Source organism: Lissotriton vulgaris, chromosome 2_2 (assembly GCF_964263255.1).
Source record: "Lissotriton vulgaris chromosome 2_2, aLisVul1.2, whole genome shotgun sequence".
Lineage (NCBI taxonomy): Eukaryota > Metazoa > Chordata > Amphibia > Caudata > Salamandridae > Lissotriton > Lissotriton vulgaris.
Genome location: NC_141688.1, coordinates 331,373,548 through 331,397,081, shown reverse-complemented (window position 1 = coordinate 331,397,081; position 23,534 = coordinate 331,373,548). Strand labels below are relative to the sequence as shown.

General features: G+C 47.9%; 1 protein-coding gene across 1 annotated transcript in view; it reads right to left on the bottom strand.

Moving 5' to 3' along the window:
• Window positions 1-23,534, bottom strand: part of NUP160 (nucleoporin 160) — a 498,934-nt gene that overhangs the window by 378,134 nt on the left and 97,266 nt on the right. The window contains exon 15 of the mRNA XM_086959753.1: window positions 6,956-7,121. Coding sequence (XP_086815879.1) covers window positions 6,956-7,121 — 166 coding nt within the window. The remainder of the gene's footprint in view (window positions 1-6,955; window positions 7,122-23,534) is intronic.

Here is a 23,534-nt window from a genome sequence, read left to right as displayed (position 1 = left end):
GAAGTATCACGAGATAGGTGTCTCCTCCCTCGGACTACAGTGCGCATGGGCATCGACTCCATCCTCAAATTGTTTTCGCCATTGTGGCAGAGATGGAGTATAGTACAGTAGGAGATGTCGATGCCAGAGAGAATGCTGCAGGGAGGTGGGTGGGCGATATGAATGTCAGCAGCCCTACATGCCAAGAACAGATGCATACTGGTAAGTAGCATATTCCGTTCGAGGCATGTGGGCTGCTGAATTCATATCTGTGCATAGACTGAATAGCAGTTTCTCCTCTAACGGTGGTCGCCTGTACCAGCCGCAGCAGTTTGAAAAAGAGTTTTGAGGACAGCCTGGCCTACAGCAGCTTGCTGCTTTGCTTGCACGTCTACACAGTAGTGTTTTGTGAAAGTGTGTATGGTGGTCCATGTGGCTGCTTTACATATGTCTTCAAGAGGAATATTTCCTAGGAAAGCCATGGATGCCCCCATTTTTCTTGTAGAGTGTGCTCTTGGGGGGACGGTTAAAGTGCGTTTAGCCTTTTGATAGCATATTTGAATGTATTTATCTATCCATCTGGCTATTCCTGACTTTGATATTGGATTCCCTTTATGTTGTGATGCAAAAGCAACAAATAATTGCTTTGTCTTTCTAAATGATTTCGTTCTTTCCACATAGTAAAGCAGAGCTCTCTTTACATCCAGTGTGTGTGTAGGGCTCTTTCCGCTACGGACTATGGATTTTGGAAGAACACTGGCAGTTCTATAGATTGATTAATATGGAAATTTGATATGAACTTTGGGTTTGTTTTAAGAACTACCCTGTTAGCATGTACTTGCATGAAAGGTTCTTGAATATTTAGTGCTTGTAATTCGCTAACTCGTCTGAGTGAGGTAATGGCAATCAAGAAAGCCACCTTCCACGTTAAGAATTGCAGTTCGCATGAGTGTAGAGGTTCGAAGGGAGGTCCCATAAGTCTGGTAAGTACTATATTTAGATTCCAGACTGGGGAAGGAGGGTGTCTCGGAGGGATCACCCTTTTAAGACCTTCCATAAAAGCCTTGATTGCCGGTACTCTAAACAGTGTAAGGTGTTTTGAAGGTATGCTGCTATAGCAGCGAGGTGTAGTATTACTGAAGAGTATGCCAGTTTGCATCTTTGAAGATGCAGTAGGTGACATATAATGTTTTGTATGGAGGCATCTAATGGGTTGATTTGGTTATTGTTACAGTAAATAACAGTAGTTGGTCGTCTAGCCTCTTTGATAATTTTCATGCAGTCAGGAGCTAAATGAAGGTATCCGAACTCTAAAATTTCAGGAGCCAGATCGCTAGGTTGCTTTGATTGGGATCTGGGTGCCAGATTTCTCCATGGTTCTGAGTCAGAAGAGAGGGTGCGAGGCGCAGCCTTTGATGAGAAACTACTGAAAGCTCCAGGAAGGTTGTGTACCATGGCTGTCTCGCCCATGTGGGAGCAACTAGGATTAGCGTGAGTGACTGTTGCCGCAGTTTGCGTGCCACCAGCAGAATCAGCGGTGCTGGGGGAAAAGCGTACGCAAATCTGCCTGACCAGTTCATCCATATCGCATTACCCTGTGACAACGGATGTGGGAACCTGGCGGCAAAGTACTGGCATTTCGCGTTTTCTTTTGTGGCAAACAGGTCTATTTCTGGGTGACCCCACTTTTGGAAAAATGGTTGGAGAACTTTGGGGTGAATCTCCCATCCGTGTAGTTGCTGGCTGTGCCTGCTGAGCAGGTCTGCTATTTCATTGTCTTTCCCTGGGAGGTGTTCTGCCAGGAGAAAGATATCTTTTGGAATCGCCCACTTCCAGATGCTCTGTGCCAGGTGGGACAGCTGTGGAGAATGGGTTCCTCCCCGTTTCTGGATGTAGTACATTGCAGTCAAGTTGTCCGTCCGGATCAACACAGTCTTGCTGCACAAGTACTTTTGGAATGCTTTTAGGGCTAGGAATATCGCTAGCAACTCTAGTTGGTTGATATGCAGTTTCTTTTGTTTGTTCGTCCAGAGCCCTTGAACTGTGTAGTGAAGGAGGTGGGCTCCCCAGCCCGTCAGTGATGCGTCCGCTGATAGTACTAGTTGTGGAACTGGCTCTTGGAACAGTCGCCCCTTGGAAAGGTTTTGTGGGTTCCACCACTGCAGAGAGTTATGAGCGGGGCTGTCCACCAACACTAGGTCTTTTAGTTGCCCTTGAGCCTGGTTCCATTGCCGTGCTAGGCACTCTTGCAGTGGACGCATTTGAAGTCTGGCATGGGGGACAATGAATATGCAGGGGGCCATCATGCCTATGAGTTGCATGAAGACTCGAGCTGGCAGAGAGTGTTGTAGCAGAAATTTCTGAATGAGCATCTGCATGCTGGCTATCCTCGCTGAGTTTGGATATGCCTTTGCCAGTGATGTATTTATCGTGGCTCCCAGATATTGTTGTATGTGGGAAGTCTGCAGATGCGATTTTGGGTTGTTTATTAAGAAACCTAGGCTGTGCAGCAGCTGAAGGGTTTGGGACAGGTGTTCTGCACACTGTTGGTATGATTTTGCTAGTATTAGCCAGTCGTCCAGATACGGGAACACGTGGATGTGTTTCCTCCTGAGATGTGCCGCTACTGTTGCTAAGCATTTTGTAAACACTCTCACAGCTGTGGTAACCCCGAAGGGGAGAACCTTGAATTGGTAGTGTTGACCTTCTATTGTGAACCTGAGGTATTTTCTGTGAACTGGATGGATGGGTATGTGAAAATACGCATCCTTGAGGTCCAATGTTGCTAGGAAGTCTCCTTGCTGGAGCAACGGGAGCACTTGCTGTAGTGTGATCATGTGGAAGTGCTCTGACAAAATGTATTGATTTAGAGGTCTGAGGTCCAATATTGGTCTGAGGGAACCGTCCTTCTTGGGAATAAGGAAGTATAGGGAATATACTCCTGTCCCTTGATTTTGTTGTAGCAGGGTGATGTGTTCTTTGGACATAGGACGGTGTCTGGGTGGTATGTTTGGGGTGGTAGAAGTGAGTTCCAGGCAATAACCATACTGGATAATTTGTCTCACCCACCTGTCCGTGGCAATTGCGTTCCAGACTGGTAGGAATTGTTGGAGTCTGCCTCCGACCGGTGTTAGGTGGTCTGGAGGTAGAGTGATGAAGTCACTGTTTTGTGGCAGTGGAGGCTCTGGTGTTATTGCCTCAACGTCCTCTTCCCTTATTATTCTTTTCCTGTATAACCTCCTCTGTTGGAGGTTTTGGTAAAGGAACTTTGTGTGTTGCCTTTGTATGATGATGACGTTTGGGAAGTATTGCCTCGTGTAGCTGCCCTGTATGAGGAGCGTCGAAAGGAACTTCTGTGTTGCTGAAACTGCAATGCTACCATTGACTTTGCGGTTTCTGTGTCCTTTTTCATTTAATCTAAAATGGTGTCTACCGCAGGGCCAAAAAGGAAGCCTTGGTTGACTGGCTGATTAAGGATGGTGGACTGCACTTCGTTCTTAAAGCCCGAAATATGCAGCCATGCATGTCGCCTTAATAGAACACTGGTGTTAATAGACCTGGCTGCGGTGTCTGCTGCATCAAGCGCACATTTGATGGAGGCGTTTGTGATGAACTTTCCCTCTTGTATGAGGTCATTGGCTTTGGCTTTGAAAGGCTCAGGCAGGTGTTGCATTAAGCTTTCAAGCTGGTCATAGTGCGCCCTGTCGTAACGAGCTAGCAGAGCTTGTGTGTTGGCTATCCTCCATGAATTGGAAGCTGTGCTGCCACCCTTTTACCTAAGGCTTCTAGTATCTTTGATTCCTTATCGTGGGAGGGGCTTCCCCCGTTTTCTGTGCGTTGGCCCTTTTGCGTGCATTAGCCACCACTAGTGAGTCTAATGGTAACTGCTCTCTGATGTAGGTAGGGTCTGTAGGGGCTGCTCTATACTTTTTTTCAACCCTGGGATTGATTACCCGTGCCCTGGCTGTATCCTTAAATATGTCGGGTGCGTGTTTTAACACTCCCTTCAACATGGGAAGTGTTCTGACACTTTTTTCTGATGTTGGGAAGGTGTCAAATAAGAAGTCTTCCTCTACAGGGTCATTGTGCATATCTACATTGTGGTACTGCGCTGCCCTGTCTATTAATTGGTTGAAGACAATGGTGTCATCAGTGGGTAAAGGCTTAGTTGGATAAGAGGAGACATCAGGGATGGAATGGGTGTTGTAAGGGTCAGTTGGCTCCTCCCATGGCACATTTTGTGGCTCGGGATCCTGTGGATATTCATAATCAGCCTGAGGATCCTCCCCAGTGTTTCCCTCATTGTCGAGAGTAAGGAGCAAAAGGAGTAGTAGGCATAATAGGATAGAAAGGAATGAAGGGTCTAGATGGTGAGGTCTCAAAGTCCTTTTTTAATGGAATAGGGGAAAGAGTCAGTGTCTAGTGGCCTCTTTTTTCCTGCGTAGGATTGTGACTTTACCAGTCTCAGGATTAATGTATATTTTTGCCTGGTCGTCTGCTAGGTCAGGATGGAACAATTCTTCTTCCACTGTTTGTGGTGGTGACTCATGTGGGTCGATACCACCTTCAGCCTCGACGATTTTCGGTGCCTTAGTGCTTTTCTTCGGCTCAGGCCCTTTTTTAGGGTCGGGCGTGTTTTTGGGTCGACCGTGTCCTTTGGTTCGACACTTTTCTTGTGCTGGACAGGTTTCTTTGGTTGGCTGTCCTTTACCGAGTCAATGGTCTTTTTCGGAGCGACTGGTGTTTTCGGGTCGATAGCCTTTTCCAGGCGGATTGTAGGCTTCGGGACGGCACCCTTTCCGTCGGCGACCTTCTTTGGTTCAGCGATCTTTGGCGCAGCTTGCTTTTTTGACTCAACGTCTCTTTTGGTGTCGGCGCCTTTTGGCTGCTTAGTGTCCTTTCTGGGTTCGATGACCTGTTTGGGGTAGACGCCCTTCTGCTCAATGGCCTTTTTTCGGTCAACTGTTTTCTTGGGGTCGACGCCTTTAGGCTGCGCAGACTTCTTCGCGTCGACGTTTTTATTTGGGTCGACGCTTTTGAGATGTACGCTTTTGTTAGGGTCGACGGGTCTCGGGTCGATAACCTTCTTAGGTTCTGGAACCTTCTTTGGAATTGCGGTACTTGGCCCTAGGGTCTCTGAATGCTCAGGTTTCGGAGCTGAGCCGGATGGCGGGTCTGCCGAATGTTTCTTTTGATCTTGGCTTAGGCCTTTTGGCGATGCCTCGACCGGAGCCTTCGGTAATGGGGCAATTGGTGTTGGGGGCAGTGTACTCACGATTTGCCCCGGTGGGATCTCGTCATCGGAGTCCGAATAGTCCTCGACTGTGACGATCTCTAGGTCCGAGTCTTGAGCTTCTGGAAGTTCCTGCTCATCATCAAAGATGTTGTCCTGTTCCGGTGCCTGTCGCTGCATCTCTTGCCTAGCAGCCCGTCTATTCCGTATGGTTTTATTCGATCGAAACTGGGCGCAGGACGGGGAGGTTTCTTCCTTATGGTCTGGAGAAAGGCACTTGTTGCATACTGAATGCTTGTCAGTATGCGGGAACTTGGAGTGGCATTGTGGGCACCTTTTAAACAGGCTCCTTTCCATCGACAGTAGGTCCACGTGGCCTCGAAAAGGCCCAACGGCCCGCGTCGACGACCGGATCGGGATGGAAAGCTTAAACGAGTTAAGAGGTACAGAGCAAGAACAATACAGTCGAAGTCGGAGGCCTTTTGGCCTCTGGAAAAGTTTTGTTTCGATTCCGAAGTTGGAGTGTAGGAATAACATCCGAACCCAATGGCGGAAAAAAACAATCTGAGGATGGAGAAGATGCCCATGCGCACTGTAGTCCAGGGGAGGAGTCACCTATCTCGTGATACTTCGAAGACTCTTCAAGGACAACAAAGTGCAATCATTCGGACCCAACACTAGACGGCGATCTATGCACAGATATGAATTCAGCAGCCCACATGCCTCGAACATATTGTTTAACCTACTGTTTATGGAAGGATGGAATACATTTTCACAGTGCAACTAACAAAGGGGAACTGATTAGAATTATGTTTAGGTTTTGTTTACCCGCTCAATTCCATGTACGGGGTATAATGTTACTAGCACAGAGCTCTTCAAATAGTTAGGATTAAATGCGTGAATGCCAGGTGATCAGGAAAGGCATCACAGCAACCCTACACTCTGGACAGACAGGACACAAGGGATGCCTCTCGTATCGTTAATGACCTCACAACTGACAGCCGACACTGACCCCCTCAAGACGTAGAGAAAAGGACTGGCAAGTACTTAGGTCAGGTGATACTCGTGTTACCCAACACAACTTATCAAGACAACGGCCCTTTTACTACCACCTCAGGACACCACTCAATGAAGGTCTTAATAGTAACTGTGTGAAGTTACATGTTTATCTCATGGCATAAGGAAACCTGCTATACAGGGGCCCTACTCATGCTTGGGCACGCTCTCACAAAACCCAGCACCCTACTTTCAGGATCGATAAGGCCTGCCATAGGGGTGAGTGATGGGCTTATATGTGTAGTGATTAAAGATAGATATAGGTAACCTATCTTAGTAAGGGGTGCAGGCACCACCTTACCCAGGCTGCAGTAGCAGACCTGTGGTGTCATTCTGGAAGGCTTCCCAGGGGTGGCATAATACATGCTGCAGCCCCTGGGAGGCCTCGGAGGTACCAATGCCCTAGGTACCTATGGTACCATATACTAGGGACTCATAAGGGTACGCCAGTAACCAATCTGGAGTGTACCTAAAGTACATGGAATCAATTTAGAGAGGAAGCAGCTAGCCTGGGGTCCTGGTTAGCAGGGCCCCAGCCAGACTAAAGTCGAAAAACAGTGAAACATCAACAAAACGTGGGGGTAATCATAGGAAGCAGATCCTACTCTCCTACAAATGTCATTGCAAACATGTTAGGAATCAGCAATGGGTTCTGTATAAACCAAAATGAGGCTAGCCGACTCTTACGTATCATTTGCTATTAAGTCCTCCAGGATCTGCTCGGCAGTGCTCTCAGGGGAGAGGAGGTGGCAGCAGCTGGTCTCCATGAGGTATGCCATTTCCATGGAAATCGATTCTCCAATAAGTCTCAGACACTGAACTAGGCAGACCACGTCACGTGCTATATCTGCGTCTGCAAGAAAAATCACAATCAGTGAGACCAGGTCGATGACGTCAGGTTAAGGCATTAGAGCATCCAGCAGGAGTACTGGCGTACATATTGTAACGGATCGGCAAAGACTTGGGACACAGATGCGCGCACTCACACTCAGAGGGCTCAGGACAGAGACACGCGCGCGTACACACTCTGGAGGGCCGATACAGTGAAGACAAACATCTGGAGAAAGAACGAGCATTTACAATGCAATAGGTCTCGCAGCATTAAAGTTTGAGTTACTGGGGGGACGCTGCTAGGAGTGGGGGAACTCACTGGAGGACGACACTCCTACACTCCTGCTTCCGCTCGCCACAGACAGCCCTGCACAGACCACCGGCTATCTGCGAGGTGACCGCCTGCCGGAGGACTGCATATCCCGGCGAGGCTTGCGGCTGGGACGCCGCTGACGCTGCTCATGTACCTGTTGGCGCAAAAATTGAAGGAGAGCCTTGGGGAAGCAGGGGACACTGCTAGGAGTGGGGGCACTCACTGGAGGACGACACTCTTACACTCCTGCTGCCGCTGGCCACAGACAGCCCTGCACAGACCACCGGGCTGTCTGCGAGGTGACCGCCTGCCGGAGAACTGCATATCCCGGCGACCCTTGCGGCTGGGACGCCGCTGACACTGCTCATGCGCCTGTTGGCGCATAAAATAGAAGGAGAGCCTTGGGGAAGCAGGGGACACTGCTAGGAGTGGGGGCACTCACTGGAAGACGACACTCCTACTCTCCTGCTGCCGCTGGCCACAGACAGCCCTACACAGACCACCGGGCTATCTGCGAGGTGACCGCCTGCCGGAGGACTGCATAACCCGGCGACGCTTGCGGCTGGGACACCGCTGACGCTGCTCACGCGCCCGTTGGCGCATAAAATAGAAGGAGAGGGAGAAGCCCGGGACAAAGGCGGGACTGTCTGAGGCCGTCCGAGGCAGACCAAGGCTGGGCTATGTTATTTGGTTTTCTCATCCCATTGTAAGGACTTGGACACCTAAAAAAGACAGTGAGTACACTATACTTTTAACTGGTTAAACCCTCCAGCAATGTATACTGTCCTGATTTAATATAGGTTTGTATTAATGCACTGTGCAGGTTTTTTCATTTATTAAGCAATAAGAGGGTCTAAGTAATTGTTTTATTAGGCCAGTTGGATACCGTCTGGGACTGTTTGGCTTGTAGTGTGACTACCAATTATGACGGGTCGGAAAAGTGCTAACAACAATATGGCCACCGGGAGCTCCAGCATAGAATCGTACTTGGTAAAGGCAGTTAGTGCTATTAATGAGGAAATAGGAAGAGTTGAGAGACAAATCTCCCTGGGTACAAGTGGCTTGCCTGTAATTCCGGATATCTTGGAAATCCCCAATGAATCTGGGGATGATGCTACCTCGCCCAATACAGCTCTGGCAGAACCCACAAACAGATAACTAATATAGATTCGCCGCCACCTAGGGCAAGAAGGGGGTGTAGGAAACCACAGAGTAGCCAAGGGGCAATAAGAAAGGGTAGGAACGTGAACACCATTGTACCGGCTACAGAAATAACGAATACAGGTAACACTAATGATTTACTTGTAACCCAGATTACTGAAGTAATTATAGGGAAGATTGAAGCATGCCTCAAACCCCTATATGTTAAATTAGATCTAATTAATGAGGAAATAACTAGGTTAAGGGGGGACTTATCTCAGAATGAGAACCTGAATGAAATCCCAATAGCACTAACTAAATATGGTAAATGTACGTCCACAACCACGAATACATCCCAAGATTCTACAACTAAGGACGGTTGGGAAATGTGTCATCCCCCTTGTTATTGGATTAGCGGGGGAGATGCAAACCCAGAACCTGGGTAATTGTGATAACAATGAATTATTAGAGGTTAACTCTAGAGCTGGGGAAGGGACTACAGAGACGGTGCGGTATCACTCTGCTAACCTGCCTCCCGAATGTGCCCCATACGTAGTAGTTATAACAAATGTACCCCCCTTAATCTGCAACAAGAACAGTCGCATAACTCACTTAAGAATAAAAGCATTAGCTGGCTAAATCGTCATTGTGACTTCCCTACGAAGTTTGCAGATCAGATTATTACTACACAAAGAGTTAAATGGATAGGCCCAACGAGAAAGACTATAAAGGGTGACTGCATAATTATTAATTTTAAAAACAGACATTATGCAAGAATATCCCTGAACAGAGTAAATTTGAGACAAGACCTGGGGCATGGCACCTCATTACCACCTTTGGCTTTTTTTTTTTTTATAAACACCATAGGCAAACCGCACCAGGTGGGTTAAATCAAGAATTGAATAAAACTAAGAGTGTTATTCTACCACAACTGTACAATAGGTATAACTTGCCAGTCTCCAACCGGTTTCAACCCATCAGTAACTTAGAGGAATACGACTGACTGACCATGAACAACTTGAATAATGAAAATACTGTTAGGGGAGCTAGGAAGAACTTTGTAAGTAACTTGGATACAGAGCTCGATATTTTGGAACCGGTTGGTCTGATAGATATTGAGATTGTATCTGAGACAGGCTCGGTAGGCACTGAACAGCCCCTGTATATAGGCAGTCGTCCTGGTACCCCTGCAGGAAACGGTGGAGTCAAACAGGAAAGAGGGGTCTATATAGCCTCCTAGAATATTTCTGGAATATCTAATAAGCGGGAAATGCAAGGATGGTCAGAGTTCCTTGACTCGAACGAGATTATATGTTTGCAAGAGACCTGGTGTACAGGGACAATTAATTTTGATGGTTTCACTTCTGATGAATTACTGGCATTAAGATCAGGACCGGTAGAGCCAAGGGAGGGCTCGTTATTTTTATATCAACTGGAATTAACTTGACTGTAAAGAAGCATTAACATTGGGTGTCATTCTCAGGTTTTGTGGCTGCAACAAAAGCATGTTAGAGATGTACTTTTAATAAATTTCTACAATAATGTGTTTGACAATACCAAGTTTAAGGTTGTCCTGGAATTAGAGAATGCTATCGCTAAGCTACATGGGGGCATGATGGTTTCGTTTGACATAATCTGGGTGGGAGATTTTAATACGCCCACCTGCCCACTTTCTAACACCAGGGTATGTGGTGTTGGAAATGATTTAGGAGATGATGGTATTCATTTCCCCCATAATTTCTATGGGGAATTGCTTAACACCTCTATGGCAAACTATGATTTAGTCATTCTACCTTGTGCAAAGGATTGAAAGGGAAAAGTGGTCCCCACTTTTACGGGAAGGAACGCAAATACAATTTTTGATCATGTTTTAGTATCTGCTAGTATTTCCCCGAAATGTATTACTCAATGGGTAGAAGAACTTATAATTAGCGACCATAAATGTAGAATTGTAAAGGTAGATATCTGGTACACCACGTCTGAGATCACACCGGTTATTGTTGATCATATCGCACCCACTAGGCCAAACGGGGTAAGAATTAAATGGAAAGGAGTGAACCGAGAAAAAACTATGGGAAATATAGTCAGAAATAGTTATCAAGAAATAATAGAGAACCTGAATGATAGCAACTCTCCAATGACGATTCTAACACATTTCCGTAAAATAAACAATAACATCAGTACTATCCTAACTATAGCATCAAATGAGGAATTTGCAGGGGGTAAGGGCTGGTTTAATCATGCCTGCAAACATTCACTAACCCTGTTAATAAAAGCACTGGCAAGTTCACCCAGGGACCTGATGCTGGTAAAGAAGCTAAGGATAGAATATAAAGATGTTCTTAAATTGAGAAAGAGAGAATTGCAACAGGACGCCTGGGATAAGCTTAACCAGGCCGTAGATACTTCTGACACTCAGTTGTTCTGGGCTACTATGAATTCCCCATTCCTAAAGAATGAAGCCCAGCACGAATTATCATCCAATGTAAATAGTGAGTCATGGGTAGCTCATTTTTCGAAACAGAGGTTGCTAATAACCTCACAGGCCTGGTTAATTGGCCAATCTTACCTCTTGATATAACCCTTGATGAAGTGGCACAAGCTATCAAGAGTAGTAAGGGGGGAAAGGTCGTAGGCCCCGATGGGGTGCCTGTAGATGTCTATAAATCATTACCAGCTCTGTGGGAACCGTTTTTAAATATCGTATTTAATACAGCAGTAATGGAAGGCCCTCCGGATTCTTGGGGAGAATCAACTATAATACCAATATATAAAAAGGGGGCGAAATCGGACCCAAAACACGATCGACCGATTTCGCCGTCAGATTCTCCAATTAAAATAATGAGCAGGATCCTACTAGTGAGATTAGAAGAATGGGCTGAGGACAATAGGATTTTAGCGGATTCACAATATGGTTTTAGAAAAGGCAGAGGCACCCTGGAACAATGTATCAATTTAGATTTGATCATTGGGAAATGTACTTGTGCAAGGGTCACTATATTTATGTTTCGCTGATCATAGCAGCGCTTTTGATCTAGTGGACCATTCCATTTTATGGCCAACTCTATTGGACCTTGGTGCCCCGGAACCTATAATCTTCTTCCTGGCAAGGCTTTATGAAAGGCTTTTCACATCTGTCCGGTCTGGCCAGGGAGGAGAATGTACTTCTAAGTTTAGGGTAAGATGCAGCATCCGCCAGGGTTGTGTTCTGGCCCCATTATTATTTACACTCTTTATTAATGGGTAGACTCAACCCTCAAACAGGTTCAATCGGATGCGCCCAAGGCAAATGGAATAGATGTCCCAGTGCTGCTATACGTGGATGACGCGGTACTCTTATCAAGAACTCCATTAGGGCTCTTGCGTCTACTCGATGCATTTGTTGATTTTATGACTGGGAGGAAAATGGTGATTATTAAAAGTAAAACGTGTGCCCTGGTGCGTGGCCAAAAAAGGAAATCATTTAAATCCTTTTATATAGAAGGACAGAAAATTGAGACTGACGATAAATTTTGTTACCTGGGGATAACTTTCGCCGGGAACGGTACATGGTCAAATGAAAAATTAAATGTACAAGCAAAAATGGTCAAAAGTTCCTACGGTATTTTTAAATTTGCAGCCAATCTGGGGGGGCACCGAATTAAGGATATGCTACATATATATCTTTCAAGAAGCATATCCATCGCACTATACGGTGCGGGGGTCTGGGGCCATGGCTGTAATAAGAAACTACAAATAACTGAAAATAAGTTTTTAAAAAATTTGCTTAGCCTTCCTAGTTCGGCATCAACAGAGCTTATCCAAAGGGAACTAGGTATCAGTTATTTGTCAGATAAAATAGCGCTTAGACCCTTATTGTCCTGGAGACTAATTTGGAGTAAAGAAGAAACTGCTTTTAATAGAGTAATTATCCAAGATTGTCTCCGGTTGGACAATTGGTATAAGATCCCTTCGCTAAAATATGTTGTACAATGTTTTAATGACATTTTTTAAATTAAAAATTAAGGATGACCCTGAGGTAACATTAGAATTGACAAAATTAGAAATTAAGAATTTGTTTCTATCCAATAGAACGAGGGAGAATAATGGTGACAACGAACAGCTAGCTACTTGTCTATTCTTGCTATTCGGACGCTGTAGGTTTTCAAACTTACTTGAGTTCGGTAACTAGAACGTCCCATGGATAAGTCTTTACCAGGGTAATGTTTGGGCTCGCGCACTAACTGGTTGCATTCCCTCAGATTCAAGAATACCCAGCTTCTCCTTGTCCGTGGAATGGTCGCACCAAACAAAGCACTCTGCACTTCCTCCAAGTCTATGAATTGGATAAGAACTTTCGTGTAGCCTTTTTAAAACCGCTATTTTTAAAATATCGTACTTTTACAATTGATGCTGCTAGGAGGCTGATTGTCTCAATGAATTAATTGGATGTTTGCTTCTTTACCGCAACGTTTCTGCTCAAATCTATTGAAACAAGGAAAAACATGATGTTTTAATCTTACCCAAGGAAAAGCATGATGTTTTAATCTTACCCCTTATTAACTGATGCACTTTATTATGATTTTAAAAAAAAAATATGAATGTAATGAACGAAATGATAATGATGATGTATGTTTATGCTTTTATGGTTATTTTTAATGACCTGAATAAAGCTTTTTGAATTGAATTGAGTTGAGTTACTGGCATTGTAAATGACAATGCCTTGCATTATTTTATTTTTTTTAATCTGCAGTTGGTACATAAACACTGTTTGTGAATGGTTAGCTGTTGCTTATGATAAGCAAAGTTGGCAGTAATATAGTGCGCTAGTCTTGCTTGTTATAAGCATGCTGATTTAAAGCGCTCTGATTCCTGCAGGTGAAGTTTGCGCTATATAAAAGTGAAAACGTATAAATAAATTTAAAAAAGCCTACCTGTACCACGTCCGTTCTTATTCTGCGATGCCACATATCTTTGGGTCCCTGTATTTATTAACTGCACCAGGCTGTGGGAAACCTCCATGGCAGGAACAACGTGTTGTGGGGCAGACACAGGCAATGTAGCCACTGTCCTGTGGCTGCACCGCGGGGTAACAGTGTAGGGGCAGGAAGGCAGGCAGTTGGTAGTGCTGTGCCATAGCAGTGTAGTTCTCTGTGTATGCTGGGCATGGGGGTTGCTATCGGCTGACAAGAAGCGGTGAGGAGGTGCCGGTTCGGTGTGCCAGGTAAAAAACAAGACTTAGAGCTATTGGCATTGTAAATGACAACTTCTTTAATCTATGTGTTTTTGTTTGGAGTGGAGTGGACAAAGTGAGGAGGAAATACAGAGGAGAATGTTGAGAGTACATCGCGAGATACAGTGGCAGAGCTGGCAGAGTGGAAAAAGGAGGGATATGGGGCAGCATGGAAATAAATGTGAGGGGGGAGAGTGGTGTATGCAGATGGGGATTAATGCGGTAGGATTGTGTTTGGTTGTGTGAGAGATAGACCAAAGATAGAGGGGGAGTGGGGAGAATCCTATTAGCTTCGCTGAATTAGCAGTATTACACAAATGCGCCATTGGTGTCAATATGTATCAGAATAAAGCTGTCTTTTGAACCTTTTTATTTCTCTCTGTGCAGAGCCTGCACGAGGTATTTGTAGTACCTCCAGGAATGGTGCACTTCCTTACCCGGGAAAAACAATTTTGCTTAAAGGAAAGAGGAGAAAAGTAAAGTAGCACCTCATTGTTAAACTCTGTGAAGTGGCACTAATGAAGGAGAGGCAATACGTTAAAGAAAGAGAGAGGGGGAGCGGTAGCTGCTATCAATCAATCAAATTTGTAGAGCGCGCTACTCACCCGTTAGGGTCTCAAGGCGCTGGGAGGGAGGGGAGTCGCTACTGCTCAAACAGCCAGGTCTTGAGTTGTCCACCAGGAGTCGTCCCAGGCAGAGGGGGATGGTCCCAGGATTAGGACTTCCGTCTTGTCAGAGTTCAGATTCAGACGGCTGAGCTTCATCCATTCCGCAACGTCTTTCATTCCTTCCTGGAGGCTGGGTCTGGCGGTGATGGGGTCGTTGGTGAAGGAGAGGATCAGCTGGGTGTCGTCAGCGAAGGAGATGATGTTAAGGTTTTGTTGGCGTGTGATGGCTGCGAGAGGGCTCTTGTAGACCTTGAAGGAGAGATGGTCCTGGGTCAGCCATAGAGGGGTGGGGAGGGAGTTCCATGTCTTGGCCGCCAGGTAGGAGAAGGATCTTCCTCCGGCGGTGGCTTTGCAAATTAGTGGGACGGCGGCGAGAGCGTGGCTGGCGGATCGGAGCTGGCAGGTGGGTGTGTAGAATGTGAGGCGGCTGTTGAGGTATTTGGGGCCCATGTCGTGGAGAGCCTTGTGTGCGTAGGTGAGGAGTCTGAACGTGATCCTCTTGCTGACGGGAAGCCAGTGCAGGTCTTTCAGACGGGCAGAGATTGTTCTCCAGGTGGAAGTTAAGGTCCCCTAGGAGGATGTAGTCAGAGGAGGTGAGGGCGTGCGGGCTGACTAAGTCTGCGATGGCTTCACTGAATTGTGTGCGTGATCCCAGGGGTCTGTGGATGAGAGTGCCTCTGAGGGTGGTCTTAGGGTCGGTGTCTATCTGGAAGTGAAGGTGCTCGTCGGCGGTGAGGGTGTGGTCGGAGTTGGTCGTGATGCGGATGGGGTTTCTGTGGACGATGGAGATGCCTCCTCCGGTTTGGTTGATGCGGTCCCTCCAGGTGATCTTGTAGCCGTCCAGGATGGCGATGGCGATGTCAGGGGCTGAGGAGGCGTTCATCCAGGTTTCTGTGAGGAAGGCGACATCTGGTGATGTTGTGTCGAGGAGGTTCCAGAGTTCGACGGCGTGCCTGTGGACGGAGCGGGTGTTGAGCAGGATGCACTTGAGGTGATAGTTGCTGGTGCTTGGCTTGGCGGGTGCGGTGCAGGTTCGGAGGCAGGTAAATTTGCAGGCTTGGCAGGTGAAGGGTCCGTTTCGGGGTGGCTCGGTGACTGGCGTGGTTCCAGCGGGCGTTGAGTGCGTGGAGGGTGGAGGCGTCGTAAGTCCGTCGGGTGGGCTGGCATAGTCGAGGGCCTGGGGTCCTGGCGCGGACGGGTGTAGACGGGCTTGCCTTTGGCGCGCCACCGGCGCGCCCGCTGCGCGCAGCTTCCTCCATAAGAGGCTAAGTGGGAGGGAGGAGCAGGTGGGAGGGAGGAGCAGCTAGGAGGCGGGTGCGGGGCAGACAATAGGGAAGGGAAGGGATTACAGAAGGAAAAACGGGCGGGGAGCAGCGGCGGGGAGTGTGGGGCGGGGTCAAGGGGCGCAAGGGGAAGCCAGAAACCACAAAATACAAAATATAAAATACAGCGACAAACACAATTACAGCAGCACAATTCCGATCACTACAATACCAGTCCCAGGGGCTGGGGCACACCAGCGGTGGGCTCCGGGCAGCAGGAGGGGGTCACGGAGGGGGAGCCGTGCGGCGTGTGGGGTGACCAGAGGTCAGGTCATAGCCACTTCTGCGCGGCTTCCTCCATAAGAGGACAAGTGGGAGGGAGGAGCACCTGGAAGGCGGGAGCAGGGCGACCAATGGGAGAGGGAAGGGATTACAGAAGGAAAAACGGGTGGAGAAACAGCGGCGGGGAGCGTGGGTGTGGGGGGTCAAGGGGCGCAAGGGGAAGCCAGAAACCACAAAAATACAAAATACCGCGACAGAAACACAATTACAGCAGCACAATTACGATCACTACAATACCAGTCCGAGGGGCACACCAGCGGCGGGCTCCGGGCAGCAGGAGGGGGTCACGGAGGCACAGGGGGGAGCCGTGCGGCATGTGGGATGACCAGAGGTCACCAGAGAAGGGACCACTGTTGTTTAAAGAAAAACGATAAAGCGAATGAAGCGCTTCCCTGGAAAACTGTCAACGGCTAGGGCGCTCGACCTCGGAACTGGGTTCGAGTCTCGGAAATAACGTTAAACCTCCTGTGATTCTGGGCAAATTACTTAATCTCCCCGTGCCGAACCAAAACAAGCCGACTTGTTTTTATATCTAATCTGATAGGGGGAAAAGTGAAGCTTTTTATTATTACATATTTTTGCCTCTAGAAACATTGTTATCGTATAGAATTGATTGTAGTTTTATACTCTTGTTTTTATTTGCGCAGGTTAACTTCCTATATGTGCAGTATTTACCTTTACCTTCTCATCGTTATCTGCTTCCTTGTACAGTGCTCGGACAACCCCTTACCGGTCATGTTTGCACTATATGAAAACTTTTCAAATAAATGTTATTAACTAATTTCAATAAAGTTGTTAAAAAAAACTTCTCCCTTTTCCCCTATCTGCCAGCCTGTTCTGCCCTCTGCTCAGTTTTCAGTATGACTACTCTTTCGCTTCCTATGACGACTTTGGTTTCACTCGCATATTTTTTTTGGTTCCCTCTGTTTCATCGTCCTTGCTATTTTAAGTCTGACCTCTCCCTGGCCTAAAGCCTTTTAACTGCTACCACCTGTATTCCCTCACGGACCCGTCATTTTTCCGGTTTTCATGCGTCTACCCTTGATTTGTCCAGTCTCACTTTCGCTTCCTCTCACATCTTCGCTCAGCTGTCTCGTCTCACTCGCTGAACTTTGCAGCACTTTTCTACTCCCCCTTTCAAAGTTTGTACCACTTTTATTTGCTTGCACAGCGGTTTAGTATTAGCAGTATAAAAACTCAAATAAAAAGAAATGAAATGTCAGTTTTAGTGCAATGCTTCTATCATTGCACCCATGTCTTGCTTCCTGATACCACGAGAATATTTAATTTTTCTTGCCCTTGCCTACCTTAGCTGCCCCTGATCGGCTAAACCACCAGCGACCTAAGCGGTGTTCATTGCTGATGTCACTGTCGCCCCACTATGACGTCACTTCCTCTTAATGACCTCGGGATCTGAGGGGGCTTTAATTAAGCCAACGTGACATCAGTGGCTTCTGGGATAAGGAGGAAGGGATGTGGGGTAAGCAGGCGCTGGAAAACAACTGGGCAAGAATTGACAAATAAAGAAAGATGTAAAACCTGAAATAAAAAAAATAAAAAACATATAGGGAAGGATAGAACACAAAAAGAGAAATCTAATAGTTTATATTCGAAGCCTTTTTCTTACAGTACAATAGTTTACCTAGAGGGCAAAGCATACTTTCACATTTCCTGCCCTATTTTCAGGTAGTTGGTGGCCTGGCGGACTGCAGTTGCAGGCCTTTCTCCCATGTTGAATATTTATCTGCATTTATCCGGTACCATTTGCACCAATCCATGAAAAAAGGAAATGGAGTGCTCTCACGCTGCGGTTTATATAACACAAATTAAGCTGGTGTGGGAACACTATGCCCCTTGGTTTGGCCCCCCACTCCCCAAGGGGAGGGGGGATAGTGGCTGGATCGGGGGTCTCAGTGGAGGCTACCCCCGGGAAGCAGAGCCCGAGCACCAAGGATTGGCGGGAGATAAGGGAAGCAAAGGCAGGGAAGGAGAAAGAGCGGGCCCACCAGGGGGCCCGCGCTAGCCAGCACCGCCAGCCCCAACACCATCAGCGGGAGGGGGCAGGAGGAAGCGCATCCCGGGAGCAGGCTGACGTAACAACGAGCATGGTAGGCTGCACCTTTACTTTTCAGGAAAAGCAGCGTGTGAGGTGATGCGGCGGAGCCTGTAGCAGCAGAAAAAGGAGCCCGGTGAGAGAGTGTGTGTGAGAGTGAGTGTGTGTGAGTGAGTGTGTGTGTGAGAGAGTGTGTGTGTGTGAGAGAGTGTGTGTGTGAGAGAGTGTGTGAGAGTGAGTGTGTGTGAGAGAGTGAGTGTGTGTGTGTGTGAGAGAGTGTGTGTGTGAGAGAGTGTGTGTGTGTACGTCCTGATACGATGCCGGCATGCTGTTCCCAGGAGCAATGGGCGCGTGACCTGATCTGATTCCTGAGGCTGCGTGTGCCCATCTCCTGTCTCCTGGGAAGCAGATCCGGCAACTATAGGTCTGGCGGCGAGAGCGCACTTTGCGCTCTTTCGCCAGGGCGAGACCTAAAAATACAGCAATGGGAAGTATGGGGCGAGGTGTTGGTGTGTCATGAAGATGGTGACGACACGGAAAGCAAATTGAATGAGAACAATGTAATGGGTACGTGAATGAACGTGCATGCTGTACTCCAACAGACGAGAACATGCCTTTTGCTAGCTTCTGAGGAAGAGGGGGGGGCTGGACATGCTTTATGTACATCATTTGGGGCAGCAGAAGCCTACAGCTTGCATAAGCAGGGGTGAAGGAATGCGCTTTCAGGCAATCACAGGGTCATCTGGAGGTAGCTAGTGTAGAGGAGGAGAACAGAACATGGCTCAGCTGCAATAGGACAGCCGGGTGCAGGGTGCTGTTTCGACGTTGGGCGCTCTGTTACTTGCAGTGGGGATTCTCTGGTTTGCAAAGGCACTGCAGGCTCGCGGACGAAGGTCTTCTGGGTGGGACCACAACTACAAGAGGTAACTTGGGATGTTGGGTTGGCTAGCCACCGTTGGTTGGGCCCCCCAAGGCCGTGGGCGTCGGATGCAGGGGTGCCTTTTGGGGTCAGATCTTCTTACTACCTCCTGGTCATGGTTGGGGGGACCTTCCGGATTTAGACTGCAGGAGTCGTCTGGAGGCTTGAGGAGGTCAGGGATCGCTGGATCTCGGGTCAGGATCGCCGGGGAAACCTCCTCATGGTGTTTGCCCACTCTAGCTCAGGCCATGGACGGTGGGTGCAGAGTGGGGCGGATTCGCAGTTTCCAGCCGGGCCAGATGTTTTAGAGTAAAAAATGTAGTGCTCATGGGAAACAAAGTCTTTGGGATGGAAGGCAGGCAGGTCCTCCGGGGTTCTCGAGGTTGCAGGCTGCAGGGAACACTGGGATTTCGCAGGAGCAGGTTCGAGGTGGAGACAGGCCGGTAGGGCTCGGGCCAAGTCAGTAGGCATCTTCCTCTGGTTTGCTTCGGCACAGCTGTTCGTGATTATTTTCTTCTTGTGGTTTCTTGTCCGAGTTCTTGGTTCAGGGCTGGCCCTTAAATACTGTATTTAGGGAGAATTTTAGGGGTCTCGAGGTTAGTAGCCAATGGGTTACTGAACTTAGGGTGAGTACACCGTTGGTGTGCTCATTCCACGTGGGGGTGTGACTACAATCCCTAATCCTGATTGGAGAGTGCCTGCCAGCTGCAAGATGGGGGGCACTGAAGAGTGGGCTTCACCTTGCCTCCCCCACCTGAGGGGGAGTTGGCAGAGCTGGGAACACCTCCTGGGCTGGCTAGTTTTTCTCACCTGTCTTCCCGCCGAAAAGCAGGTGAGACAGAAAGGGACCTGCTCCTGATAGCAGGAGAGGCTGAGAAGGGGGGGCGGGGGGGGGAGGGTGGGGTCGCATTACAAAGGCTGCCAGACCTTTAAAGCTCCCCTGCCACAGATGGCTCTTCGTGGCCTGGGAGAGGTGTGAACACCTCTGCCCAGGAAAGGCTTTGTTTTTGGGCCCAGGGAGCAAAGGCTCCCACATTAGGGGTCCAGAAACAGGTCTTGTGGTAGCAGGCTCTAAGATGCCCTCTGTGGGGCATTTTGCATTAAATCCCACACTGGCATCAGTATGGGTTTAATGTGCTGAGAAGTTTGATACCAAACTTCCCTGTTTTCAGTGTAGCCATTATGGTGCTGTGGAGTTTGTAATCACAAGTTCCCAGCACCATATACTATTTATGGCAGCACTGCACTTACAATGTCCAGGAATGGCCCTGGGTACTGTAGGGGTACAGGGCTCATGCACCGGTGCCCACACCTCTAGTACAGTGCACCCAGCTAGAGGGGTGGCTGATGTATGCCAGGGTAGTGGGTTGACGGTATGGCACACAGGGATGTGTGCCATGTCGCCTCTTCACTTTGTTCTGCCCCAAAACACTCAGCCTGCAAGGGCAGTGTGTGTCGGAGTACAGGGCCTCTATGGGTGGCACAATAAGTGCTGCAGCCATTCGAGGTCTTCTCTGGTCAAAGTGCCCTGGGTACCTATGGTACCATTTACCAGGGGCTGACCTGTGGCCAGAGATGCCAATTGGGTGTTCAAGGTACAGTTTTGGGGGTAGAACACAGGCCCTGGGAACCTGATTGGCAGGGACCCAGGGAACATCAAGTCAAAGCGCATCAGTAGTCTGGCAAACAGTGTAGGGGGAGGGGGTAAATTACTGCAACAGAAACCCAGCTTGTCACACTTTGCCCTTGAGCTGTCTAGTTTAATTGCTAGATAGTACAAGTGAAGAGGGAATCCAGCTCAAGTATATGTACTGATTCAGAAAAGGGGGTGGTGATGAACAGAGTGTCTGAATTAAGCAGACCACTCTTACCCAGTCCAAAGATCAGGGCTTGATCCATCACCGACTATATGCAAATCAGTCTGTCCCTGGCCCAGTGCATCATGGGAACAGGGCAGACTAAACTACCAAGCCAATTCTTCACCAGAAAGGAGACAAGCTACCGGGGACCAGTTTCTGGCATTTCAGCCGTCTTCGGCCCGGCTTGCTTGAATTCTGATGGGTGACTCCGAGCCCAGCGTCACCCACACGCCTTGTCGAGGTGGCTACCATCCGGTGCCCTCCTGGTGCCCACTGACTACTGGCTAGTAGTCTCGAACTTGGTCCCCTCTGCTTTCAGGTGTCATCTTCCATCGATCCAGGCTTGGATCCACCGAACTTTCTTCACTGGTCGCCTGCCAGCAACTTCTTTCTTCCAGGCTCCTGGTCCGTCAACGAGGATTCCCGACGTCTTTTGAGTCCTATGCAGCTGCAGCCCCTGGGCTAGGTAACTTCGGCATTTCGGTGCCCCAGCATAGCCTCACTATCCAAGGGTCAGAATCTACTTTTGTTTTCTCCCTACCAGGTCGGGTTCGCCCGAGAACACTAACTTTGCAAATTCTAGCTACCATAGACTTTGTCCCGCATCTCGCGTGAGAGTGCACACACTGCACCCGAGTCCCCTGGGTCTCCTAGAAGTAATCTAACGATTCTTTAGTCAAGTCCTAGCGATTCCAAAGCCTATTAGTACTGTACTTACCTGCTAGTAATTTCGCATTCCACTTTTCAAGTATATGGTTTTCCGTGCCCCTCGGGCATTTGTATATACTGTGCTAACTTAAGTATTTTTGTAAGAGTTTTGGTTTGTGCTTAGTACCCTGTCCTCATAAAGAGTACAGGGCTGTTGTGATCTTTAATAAATAACTGTTTATTTTCATAACACTTGTGTGGTGTCCTTTCACTTGGTGTTCAAGGGGTATATGTGGTATAACAGCTGGCTTAACACGCCCTCTCGAGTCTTTAGCCTTAGACTGCTCGTATCCACGCTACTAGGATAGCTGGTCTATAAGGTTGACTTACAACCAATCATCAATAAGGGTTGCTGGACTGATACATAGTGTTCACTAGAATAGTGAGCACTGCATATCAGGCCACCTTCTCACATTGGTGAGCAGCGGTTGGGATTTGAGCTTGCTGTTTTACCACACGTATCCTAAGAATATCTTGTTGAAAGATCACATAAGTACTGTTAGTACATATAACTAAGCTTAGAATACTCTGAGTTCTACTGAACCAGCTGTTGTAGCTCCTCAAGGCTTAGCACACCTTGGCTGCAACTCTTAGCAAGGGACCAGTAGGTAAACACATAGTGTAGGTAGGTGCATCACTTACACCACACTAGAAACAGTATGTCGGACAAAGGAGGAAACTCTGAGTCTCCCCTTGTGTCAGCTGACCCTCCACAGGTCATCCCTTCAAGATATACTGTGCTGAGCTTCAAGGAGTTAAGACAGGTGTGTCACTCCAGGAAGATCAAGCAGGGGTCTAACCCCACAACTTCCTTTCTGATTGGTCTCTTGGAGACTTATGATGCCAGAAAAGCTGAGACCCTTCTTAGCTCTTCTAATCCAGAAGGAGGTATGCCTCCCCTTGAGGGAACCAGAGGTGACCCTGACCTCATCCACCTCTCAACTGAGAACGAAGATGTAGAGGATGATGAGGATGAGGATCCCTCTGGGGATGAGGCAGATAAGGGACAGGTAGAAGTCGTTAGACTAAGCAGGTCCAACTTAAGCAAACATGACAGTGGTACTGGGGGACCCCTGGGGCAACTATCAGGTCAGCTTAACATTGGGAATGGACGAGCCAGATCTCTGTCAAGAGACTCTGGCAGATCCCTTCAAACCAATGGCTCTCACAACTCTTCTCAAAGAGGGATGACATCCCCTCAGAGGAGAGTGTATGAAGCTAAGGAAAGGGCAGCCAATCTGAGGATTGAAAGGGAAGAACTTGCCCTGGCCAAAGAGAGGCTTGCCTTTGCTAGAGAGCAACAGTTAAGTGGGGTAGTCCCCACTGGTGGCAGCATTGTACCTAGCAATAGGGAAAGGAGTTTTGACACAAAACACCTTGGGAAGATAGTGCCCCCCTTTAAACAAGGGGATGACATCCACAAATGGATTACTGCTTTGGAGAGGGCCTGCACTGTGCAAGGTGTTCCCCAGAGTCAGTGGGCAGCTATCTTGTGGCTCTCCTTTGAAGGTAAAGGAAGAGACAGGCTCCTCACCACAAGGGTGGAGGATGCTAACAATTACCAAGTCTTGAAGAATACACTGGTTGAAGGGTTTGGCCTAACCACTGAGCAGTACAGGGTGCTGTTCAGGGATACCCAGAAAACTCAGTCTCAAGATTGGTCTGACTTTGTCGATTGTGCCACTAAGGCTTTTGAGGGCTGGTTGCTGGGCAGTAAGGTTACTGATTATAAGGGATTGTATAATTTGATGATGAGAGAACAAATTTTAAACAATTGTCAGAACCAGTTGTTGCATCAGCATCTTGTTGACTCAGATCTGACCTCTCCCCAAGAATTGGGAAAGAAGGCAGACAGATGGGTTAGAACAAGAGTTAAACAGAACCAGGGCCAGAATCAAGGTGGTCAGAAGAAAGCAGACCAGAAGGGTAAAGATTCTAAGGGGGAACAAAATGACCAGA